The following is a 15211-nucleotide window of genomic DNA, read 5'->3' on the forward strand; positions in this document are numbered from 1 at the left end:
TTGCCCTCATCATTCTCAAAACATTTGCTCTCCACTTAAGCCCTGATGTCAGCTCCTCATTTTTCCCCTCCCTCATGAACACTTGATAATTTATAAATTACTATTATTTTGTCATGTCTTACACTGTCCAACGTCTCCTTCCCTTCACCTGATTCTCTGCTGTCCGTCCCCCAGGGAGGAGGTTATATGTTGATCCGTGTAATTGGTTCCCGCTTTCTACCCCACCTTCCCTCCACCCTCCGATATTACCACACTCACCACTGGTCCTGAAGGGATCATCTGTCCTGGATTCCCTGTGTTTCCAGTTCCTATCTGTACATTGTAGACTTTCTTAAAAGCTGTGCCGTATTCACTGAGTAGGAGTACTTCCCAGCAGGGAGCACTCCATGAACCCCCAAGTTAAGACAAACCCCTGCGTTTGAAGAAAAGGTGTACCTCACGGATTCCCAAACCTATTTTGGACATGGAAAGGATCCTTTCACTTTTGAGGGGATCTTGAGACCCCATTGTGAGTGATACGCCAGCCCCGAGAACAGCGGTTCTTAACCTGTGGGTCACGACCCCTTCGGGGATCGAAGGACCCTTTCACAGGGGTCACCCGATTCATAACAGTAGCCAAATGACAGTGATGAGGTTGCAACAAAAATAGTGTTATGGTTGGGGGGTCACCACCACGTGAGGAACTATGTTATAGGGTCGTGGCATGAGGAAGATTGAGAACCACTGCTCTAGAACAATGCTATTCAATAATAGGTATGCAGTGCAAGCCACACCTGCAACTCAATGTTTTCTGGTAGCCACATTGGAGAAGGACATCATGCTTGGTAAAGTGGAGAGGCAGCGAAAAGAGGAAGGTCTTCGACAAGGTGGATTGACACATGGCAGCAGCAGCAGGCTCTAACAGAAGGGACAGTGTGCGGATGGTGCAATGTTTCTTTCTGTCGCACATAGGGTCACCGTGAGCTAGAACTGACTCGATGGTACCTATAATAACAACAACAAGTATCCACCTGCTGGCTAGACACCTCAGTTCAGATTCGCTTCATCGCTTGGGCTGTAGCCACATGTGGCTTTAAAGGAGGGCTCAGACAAACCTTCTCAAGGAGTCCTGTGGAGGGGGAGCTCAGGCTCCCCAATGATAAATACATTTCCCATTGCACTTAGGTCGAATCGCATTTACTTCCAGAGCCCAGGAAGGAGGTCTGGGCTGGAGAGGTAGACATGGGAGACATAAGCATGGAGGAGGTACGAGTGAAATTGGGTCCAACAGTGCCTGGACCAAGAAGGCAGTGGATGCAAATGTTTAACTGGCAAGCATGCCTCAGGAGAAGGCTGTGGTTAGTTACTGATGAGTCTATTTGGACCTGTGGTGATGACTGCATGCAGAGCACACCTGTGCTCCACAGGGTGTTCAAGGACATGAACTTCTGAACATAGGTCATCCAGGCTGTCTTCCAAGGTGCCTCTGGGTGAGTTTGACAACCAGCCTCTTTTACAGAGTGCGTACCTGTTTGCATTATCCAGGGACTCCCAAAGAATCCTATTATGGGTTCATTCTGGGGCCCTGGTGGTGTGTGGGTTAGGCATTTGACTGCTGACCACAAGGTTGGCAATTCGAGCCCAGGTACTGCTCCGTGGGAGAGAGACGAGGCTGCCTGCTCCTGTAAAACTGTACAGTTTGGGGAGCCCTGTGAGTCAGAATCGACTCCATGGCAGCAGGTTTGATTTGGGTTTAGTTTGGGCTAATTCTACAAAATAACTGACCCTGGGCCATCCTATCAATTTTTTGAGAGGGGGGAAAATAACCAACACCCCAATCCAAACTCACTGCCATTGAGTCGATACCGACTCAGAGCGACGCCATAGGACAGGGTAGAACTTAGAACTGTCCCTGTGAGTTTCAGAGATTATAACTGTTTATGGGAGTAGAAAGCTCCATCTTTCTCCCTAGGAGCTGGCTAGAGGTTTTGAACTGCTGACCTTGCAGTTATCAGCCAATGTATAACTACTATGCCACCAGGGCTCCTGGGACCCCATTAGACAGATCCAGATCTGGAGCTCCAGAGTGAGTTGGACTGGCCCTGGGTGAAATGACCCATGAGACAACTACATTAAGCTTGGTTTCTACTCAGTGAAGCCCACAGTCTCATCCCGGTCTCAGTTTTGCCATTGAATTACTGCATGGGCTTAAGCAAACCACTTTTCTACAGTTGTGAGACTGGGATTCTAGCCTCCATCGCATGATCCTTGCCCTTCTGCTCTGTTGGACCTGATGCTCCTATTAAAAGTCAGGTTTACTCCCCTCTTCACCCTCTTTGGGTTTGGTTTTGGTTTTTTTTTTTTCCTGTTTAGGTTTTATCCATTTGAGATAACCATAGGTCGAATGATATGTGATAAGATACATTGGCTAGATATGAATAGCAATTGTTCATAAAGCACTTTGAAATTTTACATGACTGTGGTGTAAACCACTTCTGTTGTTCTCCGCTTTATTCTTCCACTGCGTTCTTCAGAATGGCTGAATGCATGGGGAATTGTATTTTGAATGTTCTACTTCCCCATTGTGTAAGAAAACTGAGGCTGAATCTATTTTTAATGCGAACAATAGCCTCCTAATTTAGTTATTTCATAACACTGGCATTGAACACCTTGCGTTTTCTTTGAGAGGCACGACGGCATGGCATGGAATGCTAGGGGCCTTCTTTAACAGATGGTATCCATCTAAGCTTAAGATTTGGGGTTCAATCAAGTCCAACAGTAGCTCAAGCCATATTTCGGAAACTTGCATCTTTAGCTGGTGCCTGCACAAAGCGACTCAGTGCCCCTTAGTGGAATAAATGTAGAGAGAGATTTATTCTGGCTGCTCACTGGGGGCAGGAGACAAAGGAGAAAGCAAGGAAAGTAGGAACAAACGAAGTCATTGCAAGCTAGACCTATTTTCTTCCAATAATCTCCCAGGTAACAGCCTTTACCTTGCTAGGATCTGATTACCCGTTGCTGGCCTCAGACCATAGCATTATTGTTTTAACATTCCTACCTTCCTCTTTATCCCAGCATGAACCAGGTTGTATGGGAGGCTAGGGACGCTGACCTTGCTTGGGGATAAAGAGACAGTTTAGCACTGAACAATCTTGAAGGCAGACTTGAAAACACAGTTATTAGAAAATAAAGCAGCAAGCTCTGGTAGCGTGCGCCTGTGTAATAATGTACAGGGCCACACAGGGCTAGTCCATTGAGTAGGATTCATTTTCATATAATCTCCTCCCTCCCGCCAAAGTCCTTGACTTGGTGTTTTTGTTTTCGACTGGGTAATTCATGCACACTGAACCTGACATCAGTGTAAAAGAACACAGTGGGTTATTTAAACTGCCATTAAAAAACACAACAACAACAATAATAATAGGTTAATAGAAGCATCATGAATTCTATGTGTAACCTATTGCCAACTAAATGATGTTGAAAGCCCATTCCCGGTGCACACAGGCTCCTGTGCTTCATCTCTAATGTGCTTAGTATGAGACCTAGGCACAGCCATGTCCTAACAACCTCCACATTGCTTAGTGCTATGATTATTGTTCTCTACTGAATGCAAGGCCAGAGGTCTCACACCTTCACATTTCTCTGTGGATAGGTGGGAGATTAGGACAACTATTTATAGTGCACATGATGTTAGGCATGGTGCTGAATGCCGTATACTTCCGTGTTCACCTCATTGAACCAGGCGACAGACCTGGGAAATAAGAATGACTAGTCTCAGAGAGGAAGGAAACCGAAGTGGAAATGATTTCCCAGAGAATCAAATCCAACTCATGCTATCCGAGTTGGTTCCAACTCACAGCGACCCTACGGGAGAGAGTAGAATGAAAGCCCCTGCAGGTTTCTGAGGTGGTAAATCCATATAGGAGGAGAGAGTCTTCTCTTTCACCCACAGAGAGGCTGATGGGCTCAAACTACTGATGCCCAGGCTTTCGGTAATTGATTTGAAAATTAAAAGTGAGTGTTTTTTTCCCAAGAGTTCCACTCGTAGGAAATTTGTACATAAGGCAAGAAGAATGTCCTTTAAAAACATTATTCATAACATTAGACATTAGAATGTCCTTTACAAACAGTATTCATAACAACCCCACACTGCAAACTACCCACATACCCATCAGAAATTGAGTAGGTTAAGCTATAGTGCATTCATTCCCTGTCATGGTGCTACATGCTATTGGAAGTGAGGAATCTCCAATCACTAGCAAAAAATTATGGATGAGGATCACAGGCATATTACTGAATAGAAGCCCAGACACCAAATAATATGTACTACATGATCCTGTTTATATGAAATATGAAAGTAGGCCAAGCAAATCAATGCTTTAGAAGTCAGGATCATGGAAGGGACATGCATGGAGCTTGCCTTCTGGGGTTCTGGTAGTGGTCGCCTGCTTGATCTGGATGCTGAGTGTGTTCGGTCTGAACATTCATTAATCTGTACACTTCGTGACAGGTGCACTCTTCTCTGTGTATAGAAGTCTTTAAGAGAAAGTTGAAAGGTAGTCTGACCACAGTCATGCAGAGTCCACATCCTGATTGTCAAATGAACTAACAGCTAACAAGCACTCTAGGGAATGGTGTCAGATCCTACCTCAAATGACACCTCTTGGCCAGTAACAAAGGAGCCCTTGTGGTGCTGTGTTTAACCACTAGGCTGCTCCCTAGAAGGTCTGTGGTTTGAACCCACTGGAGGAAGATGCAGCCATCTTCCTCGGTCAAGATGACAGCTGGGAAACCCTCTGCAGAAGTTCTACTCTGCCCTCCGGGGTTGTTGGGGTTGGAATGGTGGGTTTTGTAGTGGCACTTCACTGTGTTCAGTCTTTCCGGGGTCAGGATAGCCAGCATCGAGGTGACTCCTTGAAATAAATTTGCCTTATTTTTAGGATCAGTCCACTCTAGTAAGATAATCTGTGAATGAACATCCATGCTGCCCAATATATGTCATTTTTCTAATGATGGCTTGGCCTCCCCATCAGAGAGTTTCTGAATTAAGAAGGAGGTGGGTGGAAATGGTTAGCTAGCAGCAGTGTCTCCTGGAACTCCTGCTTCAGGGCTAATTCTAGAAAATAACTGACCCTTGGCCATGCTATTAAGTTTTTCTGGGTGGTGGCGGTTAAAAGGACTATAATGAAAGCATTAGAATCCTCCTCATTTATACCTATTACCACATGAAATTTGGTTAATTAGTCTACGTTACCCCAGAATGTTTCTAGGATGGGACCCCAAGGAACACCATGGAAAGAGGAATGAATGATCATGAAAAGAAGAGATGAGTTTCTCCAATGAGCGGACAGTCGAGGGTGGGAGGAGAGCAAGGGCAAAACCATGACCTCATTGGTAGTTACACTGACACTGTTTTTCCATAAAATATGATTTCATCAAAATACTCATCCACTTTGCGGGATGTATCTTCTTTGGAACTCAGGGGGAAAAAGTGTTTTATTATTGAAATACATCTAGCAAATACTTCAAGCTGAGACATGTTAGAAATATCTGTACTTCCATCCAACTGTGTAACAAACCTCCCACACTGTATAATTTGTTCTAATGCTTGTTTCTTCAAATCTTCAGCAATGTTTTCTGTATGTCTTCTAAATAGATTTGTTGACAAAGGAATGCATTTTAGTTTGACATCATTTTTTCCCCGTTTCTGCATGTTAAAGCAGCCAGTTTTCCTGTGGTGGGAAGAAGGGTTTCCTCAATGGTCTGGGACATTTGAGCTTTCTCTGTTGAATGCAGGACACTCAAGAATAGCTCTAAACATTTCTCAATGTATGTAGTAGTGTTTTTGAGAAGTACTGGATTAAGCTTGACATGACTTGAAATTTTGCTGAAAAAAATCATATTATGAATGCTTCATTTAATATCAATTATATTTCAAGTATACTCAGTGTGAGACTCAACTCTAATGGTAGCAGGTATTTCAAATGGTCTTCAGTGGGATCATTTTGGATTCAGCTGTATCATTGTCAGATCCAATTAGGACATCATTATTCAGACCTGATCATGTAGCTGATGTAGAATTCAGGCAGGCAGAGAGGGGCCAGCTCAGCCATTTTCTTGTGGTCACCCTGTGCTTGCTTTGTTAGCATCGTTTTTTGCTTTCCTCTTTCTTTGCAGGAAATGGTTCAAGCAAGCCACCTGCTGATCTTCTGAGCTCTGCTTTAGTGAAACCCTAGACAATATAATCCCCAAATGGACTTGTCTGGGTGCAGGTGAACTCCACTATTTTTCAATAAGATGAAAGCTAATGACAATGTCAGATGACTCCAACCCCCTTTTATCTGTCGTACAGCCCCCACTCACCCTCGAAGTCATCTCTCATGCTTTATGTTGACAGTGTGGGTGCCCATGAACATTCATTGATTAGATTTAAAAACCCAAAGCCAATGGCTGTTGACTGGATTCTGATTGGTGGCAACCCCAGGGGGGTCAAAGGAAAGCTGTGCTTCATGTGCTTGTGGAAGTAGGTGTGGGTTCGAATCACTAACCTTCTGGTTAGCAGTTGAGCGCGGTAACTGTTTACACCACCCAGGGTCTCCATATTGGACTTAGATAGTAACAATGCTTTCTTTCTTCTTTTTGAATGTAAAAAATTAAACAAAAGTACCAGATTTGCTCTTCAGTGGGTCTTCTGGCTCATCCCCCTTGAGAAAAGACTGGTACAGGTATTCTGAATTTTGCCTTTGGATCTGGCCATTCTCCATTTATCTGCTGATAGACGCTTGGATTGTTTCCACCTTGGCTTTTGTGACTCATGCTGCAGTGAACATTGGTGAACAGTTGTGTGCAAAGTGACTATTTTGAGTCTCTACTTTCTTTTCTTTTGGGTGCATACCCAGGAGTGAAATTACTGGGTTATCTGACAATTCTCTTTTTAACTTTTTGGGAACCCCCAAACTGCTTTCCAATTTCTCCACATCTTCACCAACCTTTTAAAAGGAAAATGCAAAACACTTCTATGATCCCTTTCACCACAGATTTTACAACCATGATTTTTAAGCTTTCAAACATTATTTTTTTAAAGTCACCTCAAGTCATTGAGGGAAGGAGGTGGGCTATGAATAAAGTATACGATTGTAGTTGATCATTATAAACTCCTTGAGCATGATTACATAGGGAAAATGATTTAGAGTATGGATTTTTTAAAAATCCCTAGGTGATGATGATTTTTCCTATTGTTAACAGCACCTATGCTTTTAGTGAATCTATGATGCCATTAATTGTAATGTTACAGTTCACTTTCAGAGATTACGATGTGAAAAATCACCAATGTGGCTTTTAAGAGATCATTATAAGACCCCTCAAAATCTCGCTGAGGGAAATGTACAGTTTAGAACCAATGAGGTGTGGTTTTACTGATAGTACTCAGGGTCTTCTAGGTGGTTCAAGTCACTGCTATGGGACTAGAAGTTGGCATGTGGGTAGAGTTATGACTTATTGATGGTTAGTCTTTTAAGAAAGCTAGTATCCCTAGCGCAAAATGCAAATTCTGATCTCTGACAGTTAGCAGGGCAATAATTACTAGTCTGACCTAGAGATGGTTGTTCACACACTGGTTGTAAAAATGGACTTTTACTGAGAAGACTTTAAACAAAGTGAAAAATGCATTAGGTAAAGTTATTTTAGATCCTTTTAACTGTGTTACGGTTTTGCTTTTAACTAACTTCAAAATACTTGTTTTTGACAATAGAAAAATGAGCATAGGGAAGATTATTCTTAGAAGAAAATTCAAATAGCTAATAAACATTTGAAGAATGTTCAATCTTTCTTATAATCAAAATAAAGCAGCATAATGCCATTTTTTGTCTATAAAATTGACAAAGATAATATTCAGTGCTGGAGAGATGGCAGCAAGATAGGTGCTTACAGACATTGTAATGGGAGTATAAATGATACAGCTTCTCTGCAAGGTGATTTACCAACACATGTTAAAATGTTTTCCAGATATATATATTTAAAATGTTCATACTCCTGATCTAAGAAGGTCAGTAACTAGGCACCTATTCTATGGAAGCAATCGAAGTTCAGAATTATATCAGAATGTTACATATATTAATGAGATATAAACAACTTGCTATTCAAAAATAGGGGGGTCTTTAAATAAATTATGGTTTAAGTACTCAGTGGACTGTTTTACAGGTATCAAAATCAGTGGGGTTGATAAGATAGCTAGGATATCCCAAAATCCTCCAAACTCACTGCTATTGAGTTGATTCTGACTCATAGCTACCCTGTAGGACAGGGTAGAACGGCCTCTGTGGGTTTCAGAGATTGTAACTTCCGTCAAGCAGCTGATGGTTTCTAACTGCTGATCTTGGGGTTATCAGCCCAACGAGTACCCCGCTATGTCACCAGGGCTCCTTTCCCATGCTATAGTGAGGGGAAAAACAACAAACACCTGTTTCTGCAGTATGATTCTAAAGTTGTAAGTATGTGTCCATGACATCAGAAAGCCCGAAAAGAAGTACAACCATCATTCTCTCTCCTGTGACTTAAAAAATTTCCATTGAGCAAATATTTTTTGAGAACCTTCTATTTGCCTGGTATTGCCCTAGAGGTAGGCATAGAGCAACAACTATGGCAGACCAAGTCCTCGCTTTCTTGGGATTCTTACAGTGGTGGTAGATTGAGTATGAATGTATACTGTCTCCTCATTTGCCATCCTAGACCTTGTCTGCCTGCACTCATGCAGCGACTGAATAAGTGAATCTAATCTAATACCCTTAAATAGCATTTATATATTTACAGCTTCCAAATCAGTATCTCTAGCTTGGTTCTCGCTCCCAAACTGAAAACTTGTACATCCAGCTGCCTATCTGACATCTCCACTTGGCAATCTCAGAAGCATGTCAAACCAAATGTGTTGAATGGAATGTAAAAACAATTTATTTTTGTTGTGCTTATCTAGTAGGGCACTTTAAAAAGCTTGTCGAAAAATTTCTTTCTCTTTTAACTTCACTTTTCCATGAACTTTTTGAAGGCCTCTCATATACTAGTGTGTGTATAAACTTGTCACTTGAACAATTTTAAAGGTTATGATTCAGTGACATTAATTGCATTCACCATGTTGTGCAACTAACACTACTATCTGTTACCAAATCCAGAATGGAATTCCTGATCCCCCATCCCTCTAGCTAAGGAGCCCTGGTGGCAAAGTGAATTACGTGTTGGGCTGCTAAATGCCAGGTCAGCAGATCGAAATCCCCAGTCACTTCTCAGGAGCAAGAGGAAACTTTCCATTCCCGTATGAGTTAGAGTCTCAGAAACCTACTCTGTCCAATAGGGTCACTATCACTTGGAATTGACTCAATGGAAGTGATTTTTTAAAAAATTCCTCTCCTACCTCCAAACCTACTCTGTTCCTCCAGGGAACAGAGAATGGCTCCTAGAGAATGGCAAAACCAGCTTTCCAGTTCTTCAGGCCAGAAATATTAAATGAGTGATGCGGATTGCTCTCATTCTTTCTCACTACATATCATTTATTCTAAATGTTATTTACCTAAAACCTCTCCAGAATCTAGCCATTTATTACCATCTCCACTGCTGCTCCCAGACTCCATCTTCTCTTTCCTGATTAATGTAATAGACACCTCAATGGTTTTCTTACTTCTGCCTACCTTTGACTTCTTATAGTGCCTTCTTAACATATCAGCCAGGTTGATACTGTTAAAATTAAATCAGATCATGTCACCTACTGTTCATAACTTTAATGGTTCCTGTCTCCCTTGGAGTGAAAAATCACTCTTTATAATTCCCCAGCCAAAAAACAACCCCAAACAAAAAAGACCAACCTCACTACGATTGAGTCCATTCTGACTCATAGGGACTCAGGCGGACAGGGTAAAACTGCCCCCTGTAGGGTTCTGAGATGGTAACTCTTTGCAGGACTGGAAAGCCTCCTCTTTCTCCCTTGGCGCTGCCTTTTGCCAATCCTGACCCCACTGTCCTTCTATCCTTCTCTGTGTTCTGCTGTAGATTGGACCGATGGGCTTCCATTGGGTTGGACCACACAAAATGCTGGCGACAAAGAGTAAGCTCAGGGTCTTTATTTCCCTGGTTTCCTCCTGGCTAAGAAGCAATACATTGGTTTCTGGTTTGTTACCAAAAAGGGCAACAACCCAACATCCCAGATCTCTTTCACCAGTCCTCCTCTTCTCCCGCGGGTTGGTTCTGGAGCGGGCACCTGGTCCAACGCTAGCCAACTGTGGTTGTGGTCTGGCTTGAACAGATGTGCTTGACCATTCTGATTCTCTTCTCTTGGGATTTGAGTGGAAAAACATGAAGCAAAAAAAGCAGTACGTTGGAAGGAATAGGAGCTGGGAATTTGAATGGCTCCATCAATAGTGGTTGAATGAGTGTTGTGAAGGGAGGGAGGCCAAGGAGACCACGCTGGGTTGTATTCAAGGTAATGTTCTCAGGGAGCAAACGGCTAGCAAAACCTTTAATATAGCGGAAAGCTATAGAGCAAATGGAGTGGAGCAAAGAAAATCTCACTCTGTGGCACTCTACTCATGACCAGGCTCTGCTTTTTGCTTTTCCATAGTTTCTCTGCTAGAATAGCCTTGAGACTCTCAAGTGTCAGGTTCCTTCAACCAGAAGAGCCAAGCTAGAGTACACAACTTGTAAGTGCTGGAAACGGGTTTTGAACCCAGGTCATTGTGCCTGCAGAGACCCTGCTGTTTGTCACTGTACCCCTTTGCCTTATTACAAATGGTACTCTTGCACACAGTAGTCCCATAATGTATCGGGGTGGGGTGGGGGGGACGGGTAGGGAAAGAAAACAATAAATAATACTGGACTCAAGTTTTCTGAGTCCTTAACCCAAGTCTTGGCTTGTTTTCAAAGCCCTGAAAGAAAGGGTGGAGGTTAAGGAAGACTCAGGCAACTGGGAGGTTTCCAAGCATCAGTGAAGCTTCTATGGTGGATGGTGGTACAATGAGCAGAGGAGATGTAGACAGTGCCAGGAGGTGGGGCTTCTCAAGGGTAGGGGCTTGTCTCTATTTCTACCTTCTTCACTTTCTGAGAGATAACCTGACGTGTGTGTGTGTGTGTGTGTGTGTGATTGAATGAACAGCAGAAGGTCAATGTGGATCTCAGCCCCTGTTCCAATGTTACGGATCAGTCTTTGGCTGAGTCATCCCAAATGAAAAAACATCTATCTCCATCTCTACGGAACAATCCATGCAGCAATACGAGTGATGCTAATATGGGGACTAGTTAACTACAGATTTATAAGCAACTTCTGAAAAACTGGTGTAATGACGGCTGTAACAAAGATAAAATTCAAAGACTACCAACGGCCAAGGCTGGGTTGCATTTATCTTGTTTACCAAAATACCGTTCACTTTGTCTTCCTCTGTCTGGAGAGAGTGAGGTTTTCATTGTAAGAGGGAGACTAAAAACTGCAGGGCCACTTCCTGGGCAGACTTCCAACTGACTACAGCTTTCTCACAGTGCTCCCCAGGGCCCAGCCCAAGTTGCCTGGGGCGGGGCCTCGCTGCAGCCTGTGGTGGCTGTTGGAGCTACCTCAGGGGCCTTAGCCGCAGCCCGCCAGAACTGCCATGCTTTTAGGCTTCTTGAGGCACAGATAATGGCCTTAGCCTTTGCAGAGGAGAGACATCAGAGTTTCTGACTGGCCAGACTGGTGTGTGTGTGTGTGTGTGTGTGTGTGTGTGTGTGTGTGTGTGTGTGTGAGTGTGTCAGAGAGACAGACAGAGACAGAGAGACAGGGGATGTCGGGCTATGCTTCTGAGTATGGCATTCCTTCCAGACGAATACACAGGTGTGCAGATAAGTCTAGATGTTTGAAGATTGCTCTCGTTCGGTGTGAAACATTCGAACTGGGGCATTGTGACTTTCCAAGGACATGCAGGTAAGCTTTGAGCTCAATAGTTCCTATTTGTCATTGCAAAAAAAATCGCCCAAAGATATAGCTTTGGCATATTTCTTAGCTCCACTGAGCCTCTTTTCTTTTTTGGTGAAATAGGGATAGTAACTGCCTCTGTAGGGTGTTGTGAAGCCTAACAAGATAACATGTCCAGAGTATCTCATCTGGTATTAGCATATATTTAATGCAGTGGATGTACCGATATGCTCAAACATAGCACTGATTGTGAGGATGGTGATTCAAGGCCGGGCAGGGTTTTGATGGGTTGTTCATAGGGTGCTAGGGGTTGGAACCAATTCGATGGCCTCCAACAATGAAGTGCTCTTTCTGATGCAGCCGTCAACGAAACAAGCACAAACAAAAAGATCTTAGTGATAATGTCTCTGTCTTTATTTATAATATTATATTTCCCTGAGTCTGTGTATGTTCTACTTATTAGTCATATATGTGTAGCCAATTGACATGAAAATTTCGGGGTAACTTCCAAAGCCAAGGGAAAGTTTAAGAATTTGATTCCTTTTCTCATTTTTTCTTTCTAGACCCTGACTGCCCCCGCCCCATTTGCTGGTGAAACCAGCTGCCAGTGTGAGGCTCCTCATGAAAAACTGACCATCACCCAGGCCTGCTTAGGAACACCAGGTGAGGGTGTACTGTCTTGACATCTGAAGTCTGTATGGGCCCATCATTATTCAAGCACCACCTGCCTGCAGTCCGAGGGTTTGGTTGAGAGATTAGAACACAGTGCAAGAAGGGCAAACACTAACAGTGATCAACTGAGCCCACAAAAGTAGCCAAGTAAAAAATGCAACAGAATACGGGAATTTGGGCCCCAGCACTACCCTTTACAAGTTGTTCAGCCTGGGCCACGGAGCCCTGGTAGGATAGCAGTTATTTGTTGGGCTACCAGAAGGTCAGCATTTTGAAAGCACAAGCTGTTCCAAGGGAGAAAGCTGGGGCTTTCTCCTCCCATGAAGAACCCCACAGGGGCAGTTCTACCCTGTGCCATAGGGTCACTATGAGTCAGAAAGGCCTTGATGGCAGTGACTTTGGTTTGCAGCCTTGGGAAAGTCATGAACACAACTGAATCTATTTTCTCCTGTGCAAAATGGTACCAATAATTCCTGTTTTAGAAAGGTCGTTTGTCTTTTTAAGAAGCATATTTGGTAAAAAAGTACGAAGGCATTTTTTTACACTGTGAAGACTTATTCAAACCTTAACTTCTATAATTATTACCATTCTTCAAAGTCTTTGCTTTTAAAGTATTCCTCCAAGTGTGCCTTAGCTTAGAGAGACTAAGTTCTGCAAGGGAAGTTTGTTCGTTCCTATAATACATACCAGAGGATGGATATGGAAGAGGTTTAAAAATAATTGTAGGGTGCCAAAGGAACCTGGAGGGTACAGCGTGTTAAGTGATGAGATGCCAATTGCCAGGACAGCAGTTCAAACCCCCCAACTGCTGTGGGAGAAAGAAGAGACTGGCTACTCCCATAAAGATTGAGTCTTAATGAGGAGCTAATTCCAGGAACTCAAGCAGAAAGCGAATTTTGAGAATGATGAGAGCAACAAATGTATAAGTGTGCTTTACACAATTGATGTATGTATGGATTGTGATGAATTATATGAGCCCCAATAAAATGATTTTAAAAAAGATTGAGTCTTAAAACCCCAAAGAGACGTTCTCCTGTGTTGTGTAGAGTCATTATAAGTGGGAATCACTTTGCAGGCAGTTGGTTGCTTTTTAAAAACTTTTATTTTTTTAATGTGATAGAGAAGGTATCATCTCTGTTTGCTCAAAGCTTTTATTATAATTAAAGAGACAAGACAACTAGCTGTGAAATAATCACCAGTAGAATGCATGCATATGTTTGGGAGTGAAAACCTGCAACACACATAATAAGATAATAATCAAAGTTATTATTATTTATTTGACCAGGAATAGTCAGAGAAGACTTCAGGGAGGTAGGTAATTGGAGATGATACTTTTAGGAGAAGTAAGATTTGGGCAATATGGGCAGAAGGTAGAAGGATATTCTGGGCAAGCAGAACAGGAATAATGAAGGCACAGAGGTAGAGGACGATGCAGGCGTAAATGACTGGTGTTCTATTGATCGACATGAAGTGAGAAAAGACCAATAAAGCTGGTAAACTCTGAGTCATTTAACTCAAAGGTTCCCACCGGCCATTCCAAAAAAAACCCCTAATAACCCAACTTTATAGCCACCCATGGCACAAAGGACAGTTTGCTCAGATAACTAATATCTATTAAATGTTTATTATGTACTAAGAACTTTACAGGAATTGTGTTATTTTGCTATCAAAATTCTACATGGTTGGTACTTTTAATATTTCACAGATTTGGAGACTTAAGGTTTAAAGATGTGAATCTGTACAAGGTTACTCACCTATTAAGTAATGGTTCTCACACTTGACCTGCATCAGCATTATCTGAAGGAATATTGAAACACAGATGTGTGGGCTCAGGGCTTCTGAATCAGTCCAATTGGAATGGGGGGGTGGGCTAAGAATTTGCATTTCTAAGAAGTTCCTAGGTGATTTGGATGCTACTTCTTGGAAGACCACCTGAGAAATTGTAAAGTTGGATTGAATTCAAATCTGTTTGTGTTAGAACCTGAGTTCCCGATCACAGAACACATATTCTCTCTCTCTCTCTCTCGTTCTAATTTATTCTCTCATAGGTTAAAAGACTAGAAGTCCAAACTCAGGGCACCAGCTCTAGGAAAAGATTTTCTCTCTGTTGGCTCACTATTTAGGAGGAAGGTCCTTGCCTTCCTTCAGCAGCTGTGAGTCACGCATTCCTTCTTGTGGCTTGACAGCAATCTTCTCCATAGGTCTAAGAGCTTCTCAGCACAGGGACCCTGAGTCCAAAGGACATATTCTGCTTCTGATTCTTCTTTCTTGGTGGTAATAGATTGTTCCGTCTATGCTCATTTCTTTCCCCTTATATATCTTGTAAGATAGGAAGTGATGCAGGTCACATCCAAGGAGAATGCTCTTTCCATTGAATCAAAGTTGTGACCTGAGTAAGGGTGTTACAATTGCTTCTTGGCGTTTTGGCTCAGATCAAGTATAGTATATGAGTAAGGGTTGCACCCCACCCTAACCTCCTTACAGTTTTTTGGCTGATCTCATCATGGGGGATAGTTACATCGTTACATAACTGCCAAATGGCATCATTACATAAATGCCAAACAACAGAATCATGGCTTAGCGAATTGACACATATTTTGATGGAACACAATTCAATCCATGACACCATCCTGCCCC

General features: G+C 42.7%; 1 protein-coding gene across 3 annotated transcripts in view; it reads left to right on the forward strand.

Annotated features, from left to right (window-relative positions):
• PCYT1B (phosphate cytidylyltransferase 1B, choline) overlaps nt 1-15211 on the forward strand; it is a 112041-nt gene that overhangs the window by 45070 nt on the left and 51760 nt on the right. For all 3 annotated transcript variants that reach the window (XM_045290715.1, XM_045290714.1, XM_045290713.1), the window contains exon 2: nt 12466-12565. In XM_045290715.1, coding sequence (XP_045146650.1) covers nt 12466-12565 — 100 coding nt within the window. The remainder of the gene's footprint in view (nt 1-12465; nt 12566-15211) is intronic.

This window comes from Echinops telfairi, unplaced genomic scaffold (assembly GCF_000313985.2).
Source record: "Echinops telfairi isolate 266 unplaced genomic scaffold, ASM31398v2 ScPeMD7_53;HRSCAF=182, whole genome shotgun sequence".
In the NCBI taxonomy this organism is placed as follows: domain Eukaryota; kingdom Metazoa; phylum Chordata; class Mammalia; order Afrosoricida; family Tenrecidae; genus Echinops; species Echinops telfairi.